Source organism: Ichthyophthirius multifiliis, assembly GCF_000220395.1.
Source record: "Ichthyophthirius multifiliis unplaced genomic scaffold scaff_1120509251405, whole genome shotgun sequence".
NCBI lineage: Eukaryota > Ciliophora > Oligohymenophorea > Hymenostomatida > Ichthyophthirius > Ichthyophthirius multifiliis.
In genome coordinates, this window is record NW_004085905.1 from 21,236 (window position 1) to 38,892 (window position 17,657).

Here is a 17,657-nt window from a genome sequence, read left to right on the forward strand (position 1 = left end):
TAATCTGCCCCATTTTCCGGTATTTCTTATATTTGGCAATTTACATAATCTCTAAATTCTCCCCTATCTTCATATCCGGTATTTTTTTAGACATCAAAAATCTCGTACATGGGCTCTAAGTCTTTTGAATGGAACCAAATGTATATTAGACTGTTTTTTTCACGTATATGGTATTTTTTTAAATGCGATTTCTCCTTTCGGTTTTCGCATTCTTTTATGAAATTTCCCTATAGGTCTTTTGTCATATTTTAAACGTCGTTATATATTTAGAATGTTGTAATTTTATCATCTAATAATTCAGAGTTTACTGCTTTGCCTGTTTTTCCGTCAAATGCCCATCCATGAAAAGGACATTCTATACACGAATTCCATTTTACTTTACCTTGAATACCTAAATTAGCCCCCATATGTGTGCAAAATGCATCAAGGGCGTATACTTAGTCATCTTCACCCCTAAAAATGGCTACATGACGACCATTTATTTTAAAGTATTTTGAATATCCGGTCTCTATTTCCTATTTTTGGCATATACGGAACCAACCATTTGGGTAAGAGGGAGGAGAGTGGCCTCTTTTAGACTTCGCACGCTGTTGAGAATAATTTAAGTTGTCATTAGGGCTATATTATTTTAATTTTAGAACATATAAAAAATAGAGAAATGAGATGGATAAGAATAAAAAGGTTTAAAAGATTATTTAGGTATTTTAAAGAGATTTTATGAATTCAAGAGTATTTTATAATGCTTATTCGATTATCAACATATGTTTTTTAATTTTTTTTTATTTATTTTTTTTATTATTTTTTTTTTTATTTTTTTTTTATTTTTTTTTCCTTTTAACTTTTTCCTTTTTAAAGTAAAAATGAATTATATTTTACAGTTTTTAATTTTTAAATATTTATTTTAAAAATTATAATATGTTTTTTTATCTATTTTTTAATTGATATAAGATATTTATCATTTATATGATTATAATTATTAATTTTTAAGATAACGCTTAATTTAGATAATTTGTTTGTCAGGTAAATATAATTATTATTTATTTTTGTTTAATTATTTTTATTATAGATTGTAGATAGATATTTATAAAATTATTATAATTTTATTAATAATGCGTAAAAAATTTAAATTAAAATTTTTTTAATTTAAGTTTTTTTAAAGAAAAATTTAATTTACTTTTTTAATAAATATATTTAAATATCTATAAAAATTAAAATTAATAAAATATATTAAAATAGGAATATAGAAATATATATTATATATAAAAATATATTTTATAAAAAAATATAATTTTATATATATATTATATTATAATATATATAAATAATTATTTAAATATACCTATTTTTATATATTAATATGTTATATTATATATGCTATATTTTTAATATTAAGCAAAAAATATAAATTTAAAGAAATCAAATTTAAAAAAAAATATCTTACATATTAATCATAATAAGCTAAATGATATAACTACAATAACTACAATCAATTATTCAATATATAAAAATCCATAAAAAAATATCAATTTTTTATATCTTAATAATCTTAATAATATTAAAAAAGATAAAAAATCGGTTTTTATCATACTAATCTCGTAAATATAAATACTATTCATCTTCCTACTTAAACAATTCTGTAAAAAAATACCTTTAAGAAAGAAACTTTAAGCTTTTCAAATTTTTCGAAAAATACGAAAATGCAGTTTCTTAAAAAATTCAAAATGAAATATTAAACACTAAATCGATTCAAGACCTTCATAATAAAATTAAAAACAACTAAATTACTTGTGAATAAATATATATTACTTACTCTCTCCGTTTAATAAAATACTCTTACCCTCTAAACCATTTAGCAGATGTAAATTTGGAAAAAGGCTTATATGAAGCTTAATAAAAAGACTTATAAAAACCAGAATAAATACCCATTTTATACGGAATTCCAATTGCTGTAAAAGACCATATTACTACAAAAGGCCTTTTTAGTACAATGTGCTTATAATCACGTTTAGTGGATTAATACGAGCGATAAAAAAGGGAAAATACAGATGATTTTCAAGAAGGAGACAATCATAACGAAATACACGAATACAATGATTGCGAATACATAAAAAGTTTAAAATAATACGGCGCAATAATAATATCAATGACAAATACTCCCATAAACTGCCTACATTTTATAACTGATAATAAAATATTTGGTTTTTCCTAAAACCCATATAACCATAAAAGAACAACTGGAGGTTCATCAGGAGGATCAGGAGGGGTAATGGCTATTAGAGGATGTTGTGTTGCTATAGGAAGCGATATTTTAGGTAGTATAAGAATGCCTTCGGCTTGGTGTGGTATTTATGGATTTAACCCTTCTGGGAAAAGAATTTCGAAAAAAAATTCCATGGGGTTCAATTTGGAATATGATTGTGATAGTTTAAAGAGTATTTAGTGCTCTTTTGGGCCTATGGGGAAATGCGTTTAGGATTTAGTGGATATTCAAAAGTGTGTTTTTGGGAGTTTTGGGGATAAAGATTTAGCTTGTATAAATTTGGGCTTTAGTTAATTTAGTTATTAGGAAAAAACTTAGTTTAGGTTTGGAATTTTAAAGGACGACAAAGCAATAGGATTGGCAGATTTTAATAAAAATTTATTAAATGAAATTAAAGGTTTATTGAAGAAAAATCTATATGAAGTTGTCGAATTCGAGATATCGGAAGAGTTTTGGGAATTAGAGTATATTACGAAGAAGTTTATTATAGGTAGTCTACCTGAATCTTGGCTTTTGAATGAGTTGAGAGGAGAAAAAACTCTTTCTAGTGTAGAAATGGGAATTCATAAAAGAGAATTACCTTGTTTTTTGTAAACAATTATTAAATATATATTCAAGGGAATAGGGGAGGAAATAATAAGTTAGAATGTGGATTGTTGTATTTCTTTTTCTAGTATATAATATTAATAATTTGAAAATAGAAGATCTTTTTTAAAAAAGAAGTTTTTTAATTACTGGAAATAAATGAATATAGACGCTCTTATATTACCTGTTTCATATTATTGGGCTCCATAACAAAATGAAGATTAACTTCTTGCTTGTAGGTTTTTTGGAGGACTTACAAATACCTTAGAATTACCTACTGGAACTTTTCCAATGAGATATGCAGGAGAATAAGATGAAGGTTTTAAAGTCAGTTTTTGGGAAAAAAATAGAATTTTAAAGAAGTTAATTTAAAAGAATCTTAAAGGGATTAAAGGAATTCCGATTGGACTTTAGGTAGCTTGCTTGCCAATGGAAGATGAGAAGTGTTTGAAGGCTATGAAGATTATTGAAGAGTTAAATGACGGATTTTCACCTTTTGCAGAATGATATTTTATAAATATTAACAGTATAAAATATTTAAAAGTATTAATAATTTTTATAAAAATAAAATAAAAAATTTTAGGATATAGACTTCTTAAAATTTTATTTATAAATTTTTTTTTTTATAGTATTTTATTTCTTAAAAATTATGAACAAACATTTTTTATCAATATTATTTATTATATATAATATACATTCTTATAATTTATTAGAAGTATTACGTACTTTTTGTAATAAATAAATTTACATTTTTTTTTTTATAACAATAATAATAGTAGAAATAAAGTCCATTATATATATCAATTTACAACATATTTTAGTTATAAAATATCATGTAATTTAGCGCTAATATTATTGCAATAATTAAAATATTATAATTATTCCATCCTTTGTCAATATTAATCTAATAAAGTCGAAAGTAATTTCATTTTCAAAATAACTTCCTTTTATGTTTATTATTTAATTTAAAAATTACAATTAACATTAATAAATTTCTATACTTAATAAATATGCGTCTTTTCACATTTTCAAGTTTTTTTTTAATACAAATTCAGGTATTTTACATACACAATAATTAGTACTTATTTTGAATGAAATTTCAGGTTTGGTTGAATATTGTAAATTTAAATAAATACAAATCATATATTTATCCTCCAATACATCTTAAAGTAATAAGATCTTATAATAAAAAACTTCACCAGACTCTTAATCTATCACAGTATTGAATAATAAATAGTAATAGTAATTATTATTTCATATTTTTTGGTTATTAATTTTAAATTGCTTTTTATGGAACATGTAAAATTATATTTAATCGAATAAATAAATCTTAAATACAAAGAATATTATGAATTATGTTAATAAGTAAATGATGAAAAAAACATATATAATTAATTGAATTATTATTACATATAATATAAAAAATATATCTAATAAATTTAGATAATAAAAAAAACTGTAAGCTTTATTATTATGAAAAAATAATAAATAATTAATTATAAATAAAAAAAATATAAATTTAATATGACTTTTATAATTAAAATTTCTATTATATATATATAGATATATATATATATATATATATTTATATATATATATATATATATATTTTTAAAATTAATTTATCTAGATTTTTTATGAATTATTTATTTAGAATTCAAATTATGAATATAATTAGCTATAAGTATTATCCATAATTTGCAATAATATTATTCTTTTAATATTTATATTTTTAACTATACTTAATTATAAAAATAATATATCCATATTTAAATATTATTTTTTTTTTAAAAAAAAAATAAAAAATATACATTTTAAATGGAAAAAAAAAAAGGTTGATAACTTAAAATAAATAAAAAAACAATAAAACAATAAAAAAAATATTTAAATAATATCATTATAGATAATTATATAAAATATATAATTATTGTTTAAATATTTCATTATTACAATAAATTTAATAATTATTTAATATAAATTTTTTTATTATAAAAACATGAAATGAAATATATTTTATTTTATATATGTTTGATAAATAATAATTTATTATAATATTTACTTCAACTAAATATATAATAAATATAAAAACTTATTTTATATAAAATATTTTAAACTAAAATTAAAGTATTAAGATTTTTTATTTTTAATAGTTAATTACATATTATATAATGATAAAATAATTTTATTATTTTATTAATTAATCTCTTATAATTATTATAAAAATTACGAAAACAAAATTATAAGAAATTATATAAAATAATTATAATAATATTTTAAAATATATTAATTTGAAACAAAATATCTTAAAAGAATATAATTATTTTAAAGAAAATTATTATATATATATATTTATATATATATATATATATATATATTATTATATATATATATATTTTAATTTACGACAAATCTATATTAATTTTATATTTTTTATTCATATGCAGAACGATTTCTTAAAAAGCTAAAAAAATATAGGTTATTTTAGCAATTAAAGGTCCAAAACTTATTTTACGATAAATATAAATAGATTAATTCCATGATTTTTTTACAAAATCATAAATATGTCCTATTCCCACTTTAATATTAGGAAAGCCTATTTCTATTCTAAAATAAATATAAAGTGAAAATTTTTAATTTTAATTAAGTAATCATTAAGCTGCCCGCCTTATGATAGAAATCGAAACAGGTTTAGCCCCTTTTGAATGGTAAAATTAAGTAGGAGACGTAATTATAGGAAGATTGGATTAAACCGACATTAAAATTTAATAAATATAATAATTAAACTTATACATATCTCATTTATTTGATATATATACTTCTGATATTCCTTTAAAGATCAATAATTTTGATTTTAAATAATATAATATTTTTATAAAAGATTTTTAATAAAAAGCAGAATAAGCTGAAATTCTTAAAAATGTTGGAAATAAATTACTAAAGAAAAACGAGTTTCAAAAAGCTTTAGAAAATTATCAAAAAGCTTTAATATCAATTTAATTTTTAAATGAAAATTTAGATTTTATTTAAGGTTTCGAATATAAAGATACAATAATATCTATTTTTCTAAATATATCTTTAGTATATATGAAATTAAATTAAAATAAAAAAGCTATTGAATATTTAAATTAAGTGCTAAATATAGACAGATTAAATATTAAAGGCTTATATAGAAGAAGTTTATGTTATTATAATGAATAATAATATTAAAATGCTTAATTTGATATATAATTATTACTAATTTAAGATCTTTAAAATACTGAAGGTTAAAATTTATATAAATAAATTTAGGATAATATTAAAGATGAAGATGACGATAATTATTTCGATATTATATAAAATTTAAGAATGCTAAAAAATTATACCTAAAAATAAAAGTTTTGGACTTTTTAATAAATAAAGGATGAATTAAAAAGTAAAGGAGGGACCCATGAAATAATTTAGATATTTGATTAATAAATGTATGAAAAATGCAAAAAAATCTATACAATGTTTTAAGAACTAAATAAAACTAAAATCATTGAAATTGGGTTATAAATTTATTAAGAAAAAGGGTTTCCAGGACTTTCTTATAGTTATACAATTATTACTTTATATTCTGATTTAAGATTTGATTTAGAACTTTAAAGTTAGACAAAATGGATTTTAAATGATTTATTTTAAAATATAGGAGGTTGGTAACCTTGAATTATTATATATATTAGATTATTTATCATATATTTTTTTTTATGGTTTTGGTAAAATATCATTTTCAAAAATAAATTTTTTAATAATAAGATTATTTTCATATTTTTATTTTTTTTGATTAGAATATATATTTATTAATTTTTTTTAAAAAAAAGATATTAATAATAAAAGTTATATATGACAAAAATTATATTTTATTTTATTTAAATATTTTTTCTCGCATTATTTTTACTTAATTTTTTTATATGGACATTATATGTAAATTTATTTATGATCAAAATAATATTAAATAGGTTTTTATATAATATAAATATTATTTTAAAGAAATATAACTAGAATAGCTTTATTTATTCTTTATAAGTTTTAAATATTTAAATTTATAGTATTCGAATATTATTATTTGTAAATATATTCAAATAATTAGATTTAATACACGTTTATTTTGTAAATCATAGATAATTAATTTAAGCTATTATAATATAAAATTATATTTATTATATATAAAATATTTAAAAGCTAAATTATCAAATATTGAGCATTAAGAATATTTATTATCGAAATTAAATTAACTTTTATTTTATAATTTATAAAATATTTCTTAATATAATTGACAATCAAATTTATTTGATAGCATATTTATTATTACAATTATATATTTTATTATTAAAATATGTTTTGTACCTTATTTTCACTTCATTGTATATTTTAAAAAGAATAGAAATAAAAAGAACTAGTATAGATTTAAAAAAGTTAATACAGCTTTCAAACTTTTTATTTTTTAAATAAATATTATTTTTTTCACTAAAATTTCTAATAAAAGTTTTTTATTTTTTTAATTACATTTATATATAGGTTTTACCTAAAACTTTAAATGTATTTTTTTATAGAAGTTTACCTTTAAATTTAATTATTTGTTTTTTATTTTTATACTCCTATTTAATTTTACATAATATAATAGTTTAAAATTTTATATTTAAAAATAAAATGGGATAATATAGGTAAATAATAATCAAATATAGTTAATTAAAAGTAACAAAAAACATATAAAATAAAAGTTTTTAAATAAAAAAAATATTTCTTATAAAAGATTTCAAATTAATAGTATTTAAAAATAATAATAATAAATATTTAAAATAAAGAATATTAAAAAATAATACTATAATTAGATATCTTTTAAATGCTTTTTACATAATTATTGAATTTAATTTTTTCTTATAGTACTTATTTAATATTCATATTTAAGAATATATATATAAATTTTAAAATTAACATTTTTTTAAACTTAAATTGTCTTAAAACTAGTTTTTTATATATAAATATTAAATTATTCTATATTTTCTAATTAAATGTTTATAAAGTATAATAATTATGAAATAATCTAATATATTTGATTTTAAGTTTAATAGATATATTGTATTACTACATTTTTATTTCTTTAAAATTATAAATTAAATTAATTATATATAAAATTTTTCATCTTTTAATGTATTTTTATTTTAGTTTTTTAAATAATATTAAATTATTATTATAAAAATACTTTTTTTAAAAAGAAGTATTATTTTTCGACTGTGAAATATATTTTTTTTATATAAAACTAAAAATATTTAATAAATATTATATATTTTGTTCAACAAAAATTCTTGTTTTGAAAATATAAAAAAAGTATACATAAAAAATATAATAATATTTTTTACTAAATAAAATAAAAATAAAAAAAATAATTTCATTTAAAAGTTGCAAAAGATCTTAATTTTTATCCATCAACAACAGAAGCATCATCTTCAGTATTAGTCCAATAATTGGTGATAGTTTATAAGTCTTTAGCATCCTTAATATTTAATTTTTACCATTTATGATATTCGAATTAGGGGTTTTCTTTCATTGATTCAGGAACTTCAGTTCCTTAGAACAACCAAACACCTTTAATTTCTAAATTAGGTTCATCTCCATAGATAGAATAGGTACCAAAGGCTACTTTTCTAGCAGCTTCAGATCTTTAAAGGAATCCATTTTTTTAATTATTGAATTAATAGAGTATTTTTCCTTCGCCTTCATACTTTTCATAATGAGAGAAATAAACACATTAATCATCTTCATGCCAGTTTTCAACCAAAAATTTAACTGCTTCGTTTTTATCTTTAGCGTTAGTATATAAAGTTTTGAAGTTGTAAATATCGAATTTGTGCTAGACAGCGGGTTTTTCTTCTTTCTTTTTGGGAGATTCATTAGGTGATTATTCTTTCTTAGTAGCTTTTTTAGGAGATTCTTTTTCCTTAGGAGCTTGCTTCTTCTATTCAACGGGTGCAGGCTTTTTAACTTAAGTTTAAGGTTAAGGTTAAGGCCATTCAGTTTAAGTATAGAAAGCTCTTCCTTAGTATTTTACGAATTAGGGTAAGGCAGAAACTCTTCCGAACCATTCAACAATATGGGGAATTGTTTTTCTGTATTTTTCGTCAAAGATAGTTTTGAATGCAACAAAGAATAAACCGGTCAAAGAAATATCGGCTATAGTTAATTCTTCTCCAGCTAAATATTTACGGGAGGAGAGGAATTATTCAATTACTTTTATGTAGGTTTAAAGTTAGTTCTTTTATCTGAAATAAGTTTCCTTGTCATAGGCTGCATGTCCGATTATGGGGAAAAATAAGGCAGTGAAAGCAGGTGTAACTTCGCTTTGGGCGAAATCTATGAATTAATCTACAAGCCCTTATTAATAAGTGGTTTTACCGTATAATTTACCGGAGGCTCTGGCTAAATATCTTAAGATTGTGTTAGTTTCAAATAAGTATCCTTCTGCGGTTTAAAGGACTGGAACTTTTCCTACAGGGTTTCTTTCTAAATGTTCCTTGGTTTTAGTTTCAGTATATTCAACATTTACATGTTCTATTGGGAGACCTGCAAGTTCAGCTACAATTAAGATTAAGTTGGCTCTCATGTTTCCAATTGGGGCGTATAATTTTAAAGTCATTTCTTTTTACTTTTACTTTTTTTTTTTTACTTTTTTATTATTATTTTTTTTTAGTTTTTCTTTTATTATTATTTTATTTTATTTTATTGTAATAAACAAAGAATAAATTTAATTTTATATTATTTTATATTTTTTAAAATTATATTGTCATTATATATCTATATTTTATTTTATAAAAATATTATATATAAAAATAATAAATATTTTATTTATTATATTTATATATTACATAAAAAATCAAAGAAAGAATTTATTAAAAAATATAAATAGTTTTTTTTAGTAAAAATTATGTTTTAAATGATTATATGTATAAAAATAAATTCTATTTTATAAAAATTTATTAATATAATCAATCTTTATGTTTTTTGATCGATATAATTATATTTTTTAAAAGATATAATTTATGCAATTTAATTTAACTATTTTTTTTTTAAAAAAAAATATTTAAATTATTAATAAAAAAGGAAGATTCATTAATACCAAATAAAATAATAATAATGTATTTTATATAAATTTATTTAAATATAAATAATGTTTAAAATTAAAAAATTTTTTTTTTTATGTAATAAAGACTTTTAAAAATATATTTTTTATATTATTTGTGTTTAAAAAATAATATCAAAATATATATAATTCTTTCAAAATATATAAAAAATTATATATTGAACTACTAATTATGATTAATGAATAATGAATATTAATTTATACAAAAATTTTAATTATATTACTTACTTATACTATTTTTTATTTAAAATTTTTAATAATAATAATTAAATTTTAAATGACTCAAGAAAAAATATATACAATTTTAATTAATTTTTAAAATATTCATTTATAATAATTTTTTGTTTTATATCATGATAATATAAATTTTTTTAAAAAATAAATGAAAATATATTTTTTTTTATAATTATAACTTTAATTATATTAAAAATAAAATAAAATACAACTAAAATAAATTTAATAAATTCATGTTTAGTGTGTTTTCTCTTGTAAATTCAATTAGTAAAAAGTAAATGAATAAACTTTAATATAGAATAATAAATGTTAAAATAAATATTTTTATATTAAATAAATATTAAATTGTTTTATCTATTAATAAAAATTATTATTTTTATATAAATATATATATAAATAAATATAAATATATATATAAATAAATAAATAAAAATAAATAAATATATATTATTTTTTATTTTTTTTATATATAAATATATTAATTTCATAACAGTTATTAACATAAAATATATATAAAATATTTATTTATTAATTATAATATTAACTCTAAATATAATTATTTATTAAATAAATTCGATTCATTTACATTAATACCAATTATCTCCGATTTTTGCGTCAACTTCCATTTTCAACAAAAGCGGCATGTCAAGTGGATTTTCCATAATTTTAATTACAAGCTTTAACGCTTCTTCCGCATTTTCTGCTGGCCCTTCTAAAATAAGCTCGTCATGAATCTACAACACTAATTCATATCCCAATTCCTTAATTTCTTAATTCTATTAAATTTTAACCATAGCAGCAATAACAAGATCTGCTGCCCCTCCCTATATAGGAGTATTAATAGCTGCCCTCAATCCATGTGAAGCAATAGAATCTGGGCTTTTGCTGTTTAATAATTTTGCAAGATTTCTATACCTACCCATCAATGTTTATGAACATCCTTTTTCTAAAGCAATGTTTTTAGTTTTAGTTTACCAAGTTTTGACTTCTTGTCTTTCTGAAAACCATTTTTCTAGTGTTTCTTAAGCTTCCTATAATGAACATCCCCAGTCTTTTGAAAATCCATGTGCACTTTTCCCATATGCAATAGAAAAGTTCATCATTTTCGCTTTTTTACGTTCACTTGAGTATTTATCCTTTAATAAAGGTGCTGGTGGACTTCCTTTATTTTTATCCCATTCTAGTAGTAGTTTCCCTTCTTCGATTTCTTTTTTGATTTCAGGATACATAGTCATTGCAGTTCTACTATGGAAATCTCCTCCTTTATGAAAAGCATCTAACATCGCCTTACATTTGGTCATATGAGCCAAAATTCTTAACTCTAATTGCCCATAATCAGCTACAATAAGCTTATTTCCTTTTGAAGCTTAAAATGCAGATCTTATTTTATATACATCCTTGTCTAAAGCAGGCTGATTCAATAAATTAGGCTTTCTGGCTGAAATTCGGCCTGTTTCTGTATTTATATTTAATGAACAATGTATTCTATTATTTTTATCGGCTGTTTCTCTTAAGGGAATAATGAAAGTTTATAGAAGAGTTTCTGTTTATTTTAATTATATTAATGCTTGTATACTTTTTGAGGCTTTTTAGGCTAATTCTTCTTATCCTTATTTTCTATAAAATTCCCCTATTTTCCCGAAATCTCCGTTTTCTGGATTTCCAGCGAGTATTTTTAAAACTGGTAAATCTACAGCAGGCATTCCAGTTTCAGTATAACTTATAGCTTATAAACCTAAACCTTCGATTTCCATATCTGTATGCTTTAAAGGCCTTTTTTTACCAATTTCAAGTACATTTTTAATGTTTAGGACTTTAAAAATTTTTTTTTGAGGAATTTCGTCAATTATTTATCGAACAGCCTTTTTACGGCCGTCTGAATGATAGCCGGAATTATCTTCTCCTTCTTTATCATCTTCATATATAGTATTTATGTCATTTTATTCTTTTTCAGTGAGTATACTTAGGGACTTTTTGCCTTTTGCTTTGGCTTAGGGTACTCTTTTAAAAGGCGCAAAAAATAAATGTTGGAGTTATTAGACACTAGAAGGATTAAATTACTCTAATTAAGGCTAAATATGAGTTACCCAATCAAGAAATTATTTCTAATAATTAATGATATCCTCATTTGCTTTTACTTAAATATTTTCTAAATGTTAAATGTTAATTTCAAAACCTTTTCTTTCCAAATCAGTTAGTAATTCTCCAAAAGGAAGCCAATATTTATGATACAAATCTTTCATATTTTTCATATTTTCAAAATTGGTTTCTAACTCCTAAAGTTTTGTCATTAATACTTAATATAGGAAAAAAGTCACTTCTGCATCTAAAGCTGAATAATTAACCCAATTGTTTATTAGTTCAGTATCACTATGCATTCTTATTACAGTCGGAAATTCAAGTGTTTTTCCCTCTCGACCATCTTTTAAGTATTTTTTTTTGGCGAATAATTACTTCATGTTAGTTTTAATGTTTATATCTAAAAAATTTCGTTAGAAAAAAAAAGCTGATTATAATTTATTTTAAGCATTTTATTATTAAAGAGTTAATATTTGTAATTTTTTTTCTTTACTTTTTCCTTATAATTTATATTACTAGAGATCTATTTTGCTTATTTTTTCAACTTCATCGCTTTCTATTAAAAGTTGAATTCTTTTTAAATTTTCTAACTGTTTTTCCCAAAATAGTTTTGTTTTTTATAATATTTCCTTTTTTTTTTCTATTATATCGTCTTCATAAAACTTCGAGATAGACGAAAGACTATATTCTTTTGGTCCTCTTGATGGATCTATAAGCCTAGTCATATGCATTGTATCGCCTCCAAAACCTTTCACATTAATTCCATGATTATAAAATATATGTCTATCAAAACCATAATTATGCCATACTTTTTTATATTTTTCATCTTCTAAATATTCTTTAAAAATATTAATAAGATTAGTATTTTAAGCAAAATTATCTATAAATAAACCTAATAAAATATATATATTATTATAATTAAAAACACATATATTTATATTATGTTACGAGGACCATTTCCAAAATCTACATCTAAACCACAATAAGCACTTGCACATATTATTTTTCCATTTCCAACGGCTGATTCAGTTTTTAAATCTATATCTATAGTTTCTGTATCCCATGCATGTACTCTAATATTTATATATATTAATATTTATATAATTGTATAAATTTGAATAAATATATATATAGAAATATATATATATATATAATTTTATTATTAAAAATATATATATTTGTATCTATATTATTTATTTTTATAATATTTTATTTTTATTATATTATAAATCTTTTAAAAATGCTTATTTTAATTTTTTTTTATCATTTTTTTATATTGTTTTATTTTTTATAAATAAATTAATTATTTATATATTATTTTTTTATAAATGTATTTTTTTTTTTAAATTACCTATCTTTTAAGGATTATAATAATTTTACACAATATTGTGCTTATTGTTTTGTTTTTACTATTGTTGTACCTGGAACATCAGCTATGTCTATTGCTTAATTATAAAAACTCATATACTTTTCATATAATCTTTCCTATGAATGACCACCTATACGGGATTTTAATACATATTCTCCAATTAGTTTTTATTCTTCTGTTTCTTAGATTTATTCGTTATTATTTTTTTCAGGTTCTTTAGGAGATTTTTCGAGTTGGAATTCTTTTTTAGTTCTTGAAAATTAATAGGATTTAAAATTTAGAATTTTTTTTTTAATTCTTGAGATATTTTTTTTTAAAAAAAGCATATATTTTTGTTTTATTTATTAAAATAAAAGTAAATAGAGTTCAAAAATAATTTATTTATTATTTTAATTTTATATTTGAATATAAATTATCTTTTATATTTTTTCAAAAAAATTTTATAGTATTTTTTTACATAAAAAAATAAGTTTAAAATTTATATTTAGTTTTTGTTATTTTTATTTATTTTTGAATAAATTATTTTATGTAAACATATAAAAAATTAAATTTTATATAAAATAATTTATTATAATTATATTACTATATTATTTATTTTAATTTATATATAATTTATTTAATTTTTTACTAATAAATATATATTATTTTCATTTAATTTTTAAATTATAAATATATTATTAAAATATTAATCAAATATTTTTATTTATAAATATTTCTATATTAGTATATTTATTTTAAAAAATATTTAAATTGTATTTATTTTTAAGTATTTTATAATTCTTTCAACAGATCTACTATTTATTTATTTAATTATTTTATATATAAGAACATAAAATATATTTTAATAATAATATAAATAATTTATATCAATCATTTTAAAGTCTTCCACTTTATCTTTTAATTTTTTTAATTAATTCTTTATTTATATCCTAATTATAAATGATTATTCTATTAAATGTCATTTTAATAAAACTATTAAAATTTTAGAAAATCTAATATTACATGTGCTTAAAATATGGGCATATATTAAAATAAAGTTAAATAAAAAATTTTAATTTAAAAAATTTGTATTAAATATTTTAAACTAAAACAAAATAGTAATAAATATAAATTCCATTTATAAAAAAATAATTTATTATTCCATTTTTAAAAAATTAAAATTTATATATATAGAAAATAAATATTATTTTTAAATATATATTATATATTTAACATTATAAAAATTAATAATTTATTCATTTTTTTTATAATTAATCTTTTATTCAATTCAATTTTATTATTTAAATCAAAAATTTATTTAAACGTTTTATTATTGCATTTAATAAGTAAAGTTTCTTTATTTATAATAATTAAGAATAAGTTATAATCAAAAAACTTTTTCAAATTATATAAGTATTAACAAAAGAAAAGAAAAAAAATATAAATAAAAAATTTAATTTATAAAAAGCAAAGGAAAAGAGAAAAAATGATAATCAAATTATTAAAAAAAATAGATATATATGGTCGAAAAGTAGAGCTAAGTTTTTAAGGAAAAGATATCTATAAAACTGCTTTTGGTGGTTTTTCTACCCTAATGTTAGTTGCTTTAACTATTTTAGGAATATTTTATTACGGAAAGGAAATAATAACTAAAGACTATCCTTAAGTAATAACAACTTAACGTCAAGTAGATCTAGGATAAAAAATAATATTTAATAAAAAAAACCTAATTATGTTTCTCGCAGTAGAAGACAAGAACAATAACGCATTTTACGATGACACTTATTTTGTTTTTGAGGGCGAAATGGAAACTAAGAATTTAGTTTTGAATAATCAAGGAATATATATAAATTAGCCTATAATAAAAAAGTTAACTTTTGAACCTTGTACAATCGATCATGTAGGAATCCCGGAAGTTTATAATTATTATAAAGCATTAAATGTCCCAAGTTATCATTGTTTTACAGATCCAGATGGCGAATCTTTATTTATGGAAGGAGATTATGATGCCGAAAGGTATTCAAAGTTAAATATTTATATAAAAAAATGTAATACAGAAAGATAAGGTAAATGCAAAACAAATGACGAAATAGAATAAAAGCTTTAATTTTCATTTTTTTCTGCTTTTTTTCCTGATAAAGTAATTGATCCAACAAATCTTGATAATCCTTTTTAAATAAAAGGTAAAGACATATTTACTATCATATCAACAAAATAGAGCAAATACATAAATCTTTATTTCACCAACTCCTATGTATAGACTGATACAGGGCCTTTTTATGAAATTTTAGATATTAAAAGAAATTTTGTATTTGCGTAAATGACTGAGGCAACAATGTTTAGTGACAAAGATTTAATTGCAAAAGTTATTATTAGGCTTTAGAAGGATAAAGAAGATTTTATGAGCAGAAAATATAAGACCATTCCCAATTTAATTGCTGAAGTAGGTGGTTTAGTTTCTATAGTGTAGTTAGTAGGGGCTATTATAAGTATGCCTTTTGCGAAATTAGATATGAATAAGACTATGGTGGATGAAATTTTCAATTTTGACACTACGAATGATGATGATGAGAATAATAATAACAATAACAAAGAAAAAAAATCTAAAGAAATTGTGGAAAATGAACAGGAAATCCTTTAATCTTTAGAGACTTTTGATAACCGGAATTCTCCCGGAAAAGTTGTCGCTAAAGTTGCGAATACTACTAAAAAAGTATTCGAGTGTATAAATTAAACAATACATTATTCTATGTAAGACTATTTATTTCATGTACTGTGTCCGAAAACAAAACGGATAAAATAAAAAAAGTAACTTATAGACAGAGGAATACAAAAAATAGATATAAAATTAGACGTAATGTATATCCTTAATAAATTGTTGGAAATAGATAAATTAAAAACTATACTTTTAGACGAAGATTAATATAAGCTTTTTGAATATTTACCTAAACCACTTATTAAGAATGAAACTAAAGAAGAAGAAGAACTTAGAATAAATAATAATTTATATTAGGAGCCTTATTCACTTAGTATTAAAGGTATTTTGGCTTATTAGGGCTTTATGAATATTTATAAGAAGAAAATGAAGTCTTAGGCTGATTTAAAACTAATTAAATTTATAAATCCTTAAGTGGCTTAGTTATGTGAGAAATAATTGAAAAAAAGTAAATAGATTATGAAAAAAAGCACTATTTAGTAAGAAATCGATGGTTAATTGTAAAATTTGAATAATAGTTAAGGAATTAGTGAAACTTAGTAACAAAAAAAAAGCCTGAAATATGATGGGGGCTAAAAAGATTAAATAAGGATAGAATCAAGGGAAAATAATATTTAATAAGAAGGTAATTAAGATATTGCGTTTATGTCGGATAGTTAGTTATGTTTTGATAAAATGTCAGGAGATGTGGTTTCACCATAGCCTAAAAATGCTTCTAATGTACTGACAAAATATTAAACTATTCCTGCTTTTAATATTAAAATGATTGATTAATAAAAAAAATGAATATATATTTATTATTTATTATATTAATAGGAAATTACATATTATTATTATTATTATTTTCTATTAAATTTATATATATTATAATATATATACATTTTTTTTAATTAAAAATAAATTAATCAAATATTAATGTGTTTTAATTTAAAAGTTGCTGTTTTCTCTTAATTATTTAACGTATTTACGATTATTTTATTTTTTTTTAAAAAAAAAAGGTAAGAAATTTAATATATTTTTTTTTAAAAAAAAAATAATGTTAAAATATAATATTATAAAATTTATTATTTTCTATTTTTTTTTAAATTTTAAATTTTCGAAATTTAAATTTATTTTCAAATATTTTTCAAAAATTCTAGGTAATAAAATATTTATTTTCTTTTTTGGCTTATTTATTACTATTATATTTATTTTTTATAAGTTAATCATATAACCGTTTAGTTAAATAATTAATAAAATTATGTCTTATATATGAATTATTAATTATTATATTCTTCAA

General features: G+C 19.5%; 4 protein-coding genes across 4 annotated transcripts, besides 31 other annotated features; 2 read left to right on the plus strand and 2 right to left on the minus strand. All coding sequences in view use genetic code 6, as the record gives it.

Annotated features, from left to right (window-relative positions):
• Positions 1 to 764: 764 nt before the first annotated feature.
• Positions 765 to 830: a microsatellite.
• Positions 765 to 844: a microsatellite.
• Positions 773 to 830: a microsatellite.
• Positions 774 to 830: a microsatellite.
• Positions 775 to 830: a microsatellite.
• Positions 845 to 1,238: 394 nt separating the features above from the next.
• Positions 1,239 to 1,316: a microsatellite.
• Positions 1,239 to 1,329: a microsatellite.
• An 89-nt stretch (positions 1,330 to 1,418) lies between these two features.
• IMG5_197530 (hypothetical protein) lies at positions 1,419 to 3,511 on the plus strand (the record flags this gene model as incomplete). Its single annotated transcript, XM_004024173.1, has 1 exon — positions 1,419 to 3,511. A coding segment is annotated over one exon (1,932 nt), but the record flags the coding sequence as incomplete, so codon positions are not given.
• An 884-nt stretch (positions 3,512 to 4,395) lies between these two features.
• Positions 4,396 to 4,454: a microsatellite.
• Positions 4,454 to 4,500: a microsatellite.
• A 15-nt stretch (positions 4,501 to 4,515) lies between these two features.
• Positions 4,516 to 4,558: a microsatellite.
• A 623-nt stretch (positions 4,559 to 5,181) lies between these two features.
• Positions 5,182 to 5,238: a microsatellite.
• Positions 5,239 to 7,631: 2,393 nt separating this feature from the next.
• Positions 7,632 to 7,677: a microsatellite.
• A 575-nt stretch (positions 7,678 to 8,252) lies between these two features.
• On the minus strand, positions 8,253 to 9,497 carry IMG5_197540 (hypothetical protein; the record flags this gene model as incomplete). The annotated part of the gene is made up of 1 exon (XM_004024174.1): positions 8,253 to 9,497. The coding sequence occupies one exon, from the start codon at positions 9,495 to 9,497 to the stop codon at positions 8,253 to 8,255; it is 1,245 nt and encodes a 414-aa protein (XP_004024223.1).
• Positions 9,497 to 9,582: a microsatellite.
• Positions 9,502 to 9,585: a microsatellite.
• Positions 9,508 to 9,582: a microsatellite.
• Positions 9,517 to 9,582: a microsatellite.
• Positions 9,517 to 9,585: a microsatellite.
• Positions 9,530 to 9,582: a microsatellite.
• Positions 9,586 to 10,550: 965 nt separating the features above from the next.
• Positions 10,551 to 10,634: a microsatellite.
• Positions 10,613 to 10,680: a microsatellite.
• Positions 10,614 to 10,680: a microsatellite.
• Positions 10,616 to 10,678: a microsatellite.
• Positions 10,620 to 10,670: a microsatellite.
• A 133-nt stretch (positions 10,681 to 10,813) lies between the features above and the next one.
• On the minus strand, positions 10,814 to 13,943 carry IMG5_197550 (hypothetical protein; the record flags this gene model as incomplete). The annotated part of the gene is made up of 3 exons (XM_004024175.1): positions 13,666 to 13,943; positions 13,263 to 13,387; positions 10,814 to 13,206 (listed from the first exon to the last, which is right to left on the minus strand). Exons 1-3 carry the CDS (start codon positions 13,776 to 13,778, stop codon positions 10,814 to 10,816), a joined length of 2,631 nt encoding a protein of 876 aa, XP_004024224.1. The 5' UTR covers positions 13,779 to 13,943.
• Positions 13,435 to 13,461: a microsatellite.
• Positions 13,507 to 13,539: a microsatellite.
• Positions 13,609 to 13,654: a microsatellite.
• Positions 13,627 to 13,662: a microsatellite.
• A 300-nt stretch (positions 13,944 to 14,243) lies between the features above and the next one.
• Positions 14,244 to 14,313: a microsatellite.
• Positions 14,286 to 14,364: a microsatellite.
• A 418-nt stretch (positions 14,365 to 14,782) lies between these two features.
• Positions 14,783 to 14,842: a microsatellite.
• Positions 14,794 to 14,848: a microsatellite.
• A 712-nt stretch (positions 14,849 to 15,560) lies between these two features.
• Positions 15,561 to 15,986, plus strand: IMG5_197560 (hypothetical protein; the record flags this gene model as incomplete). The annotated part of the gene is made up of 1 exon (XM_004024176.1): positions 15,561 to 15,986. One exon carries the CDS (start codon positions 15,561 to 15,563, stop codon positions 15,984 to 15,986), a length of 426 nt encoding a protein of 141 aa, XP_004024225.1.
• Between the last annotated feature and the right edge of the window lie 1,671 nt (positions 15,987 to 17,657).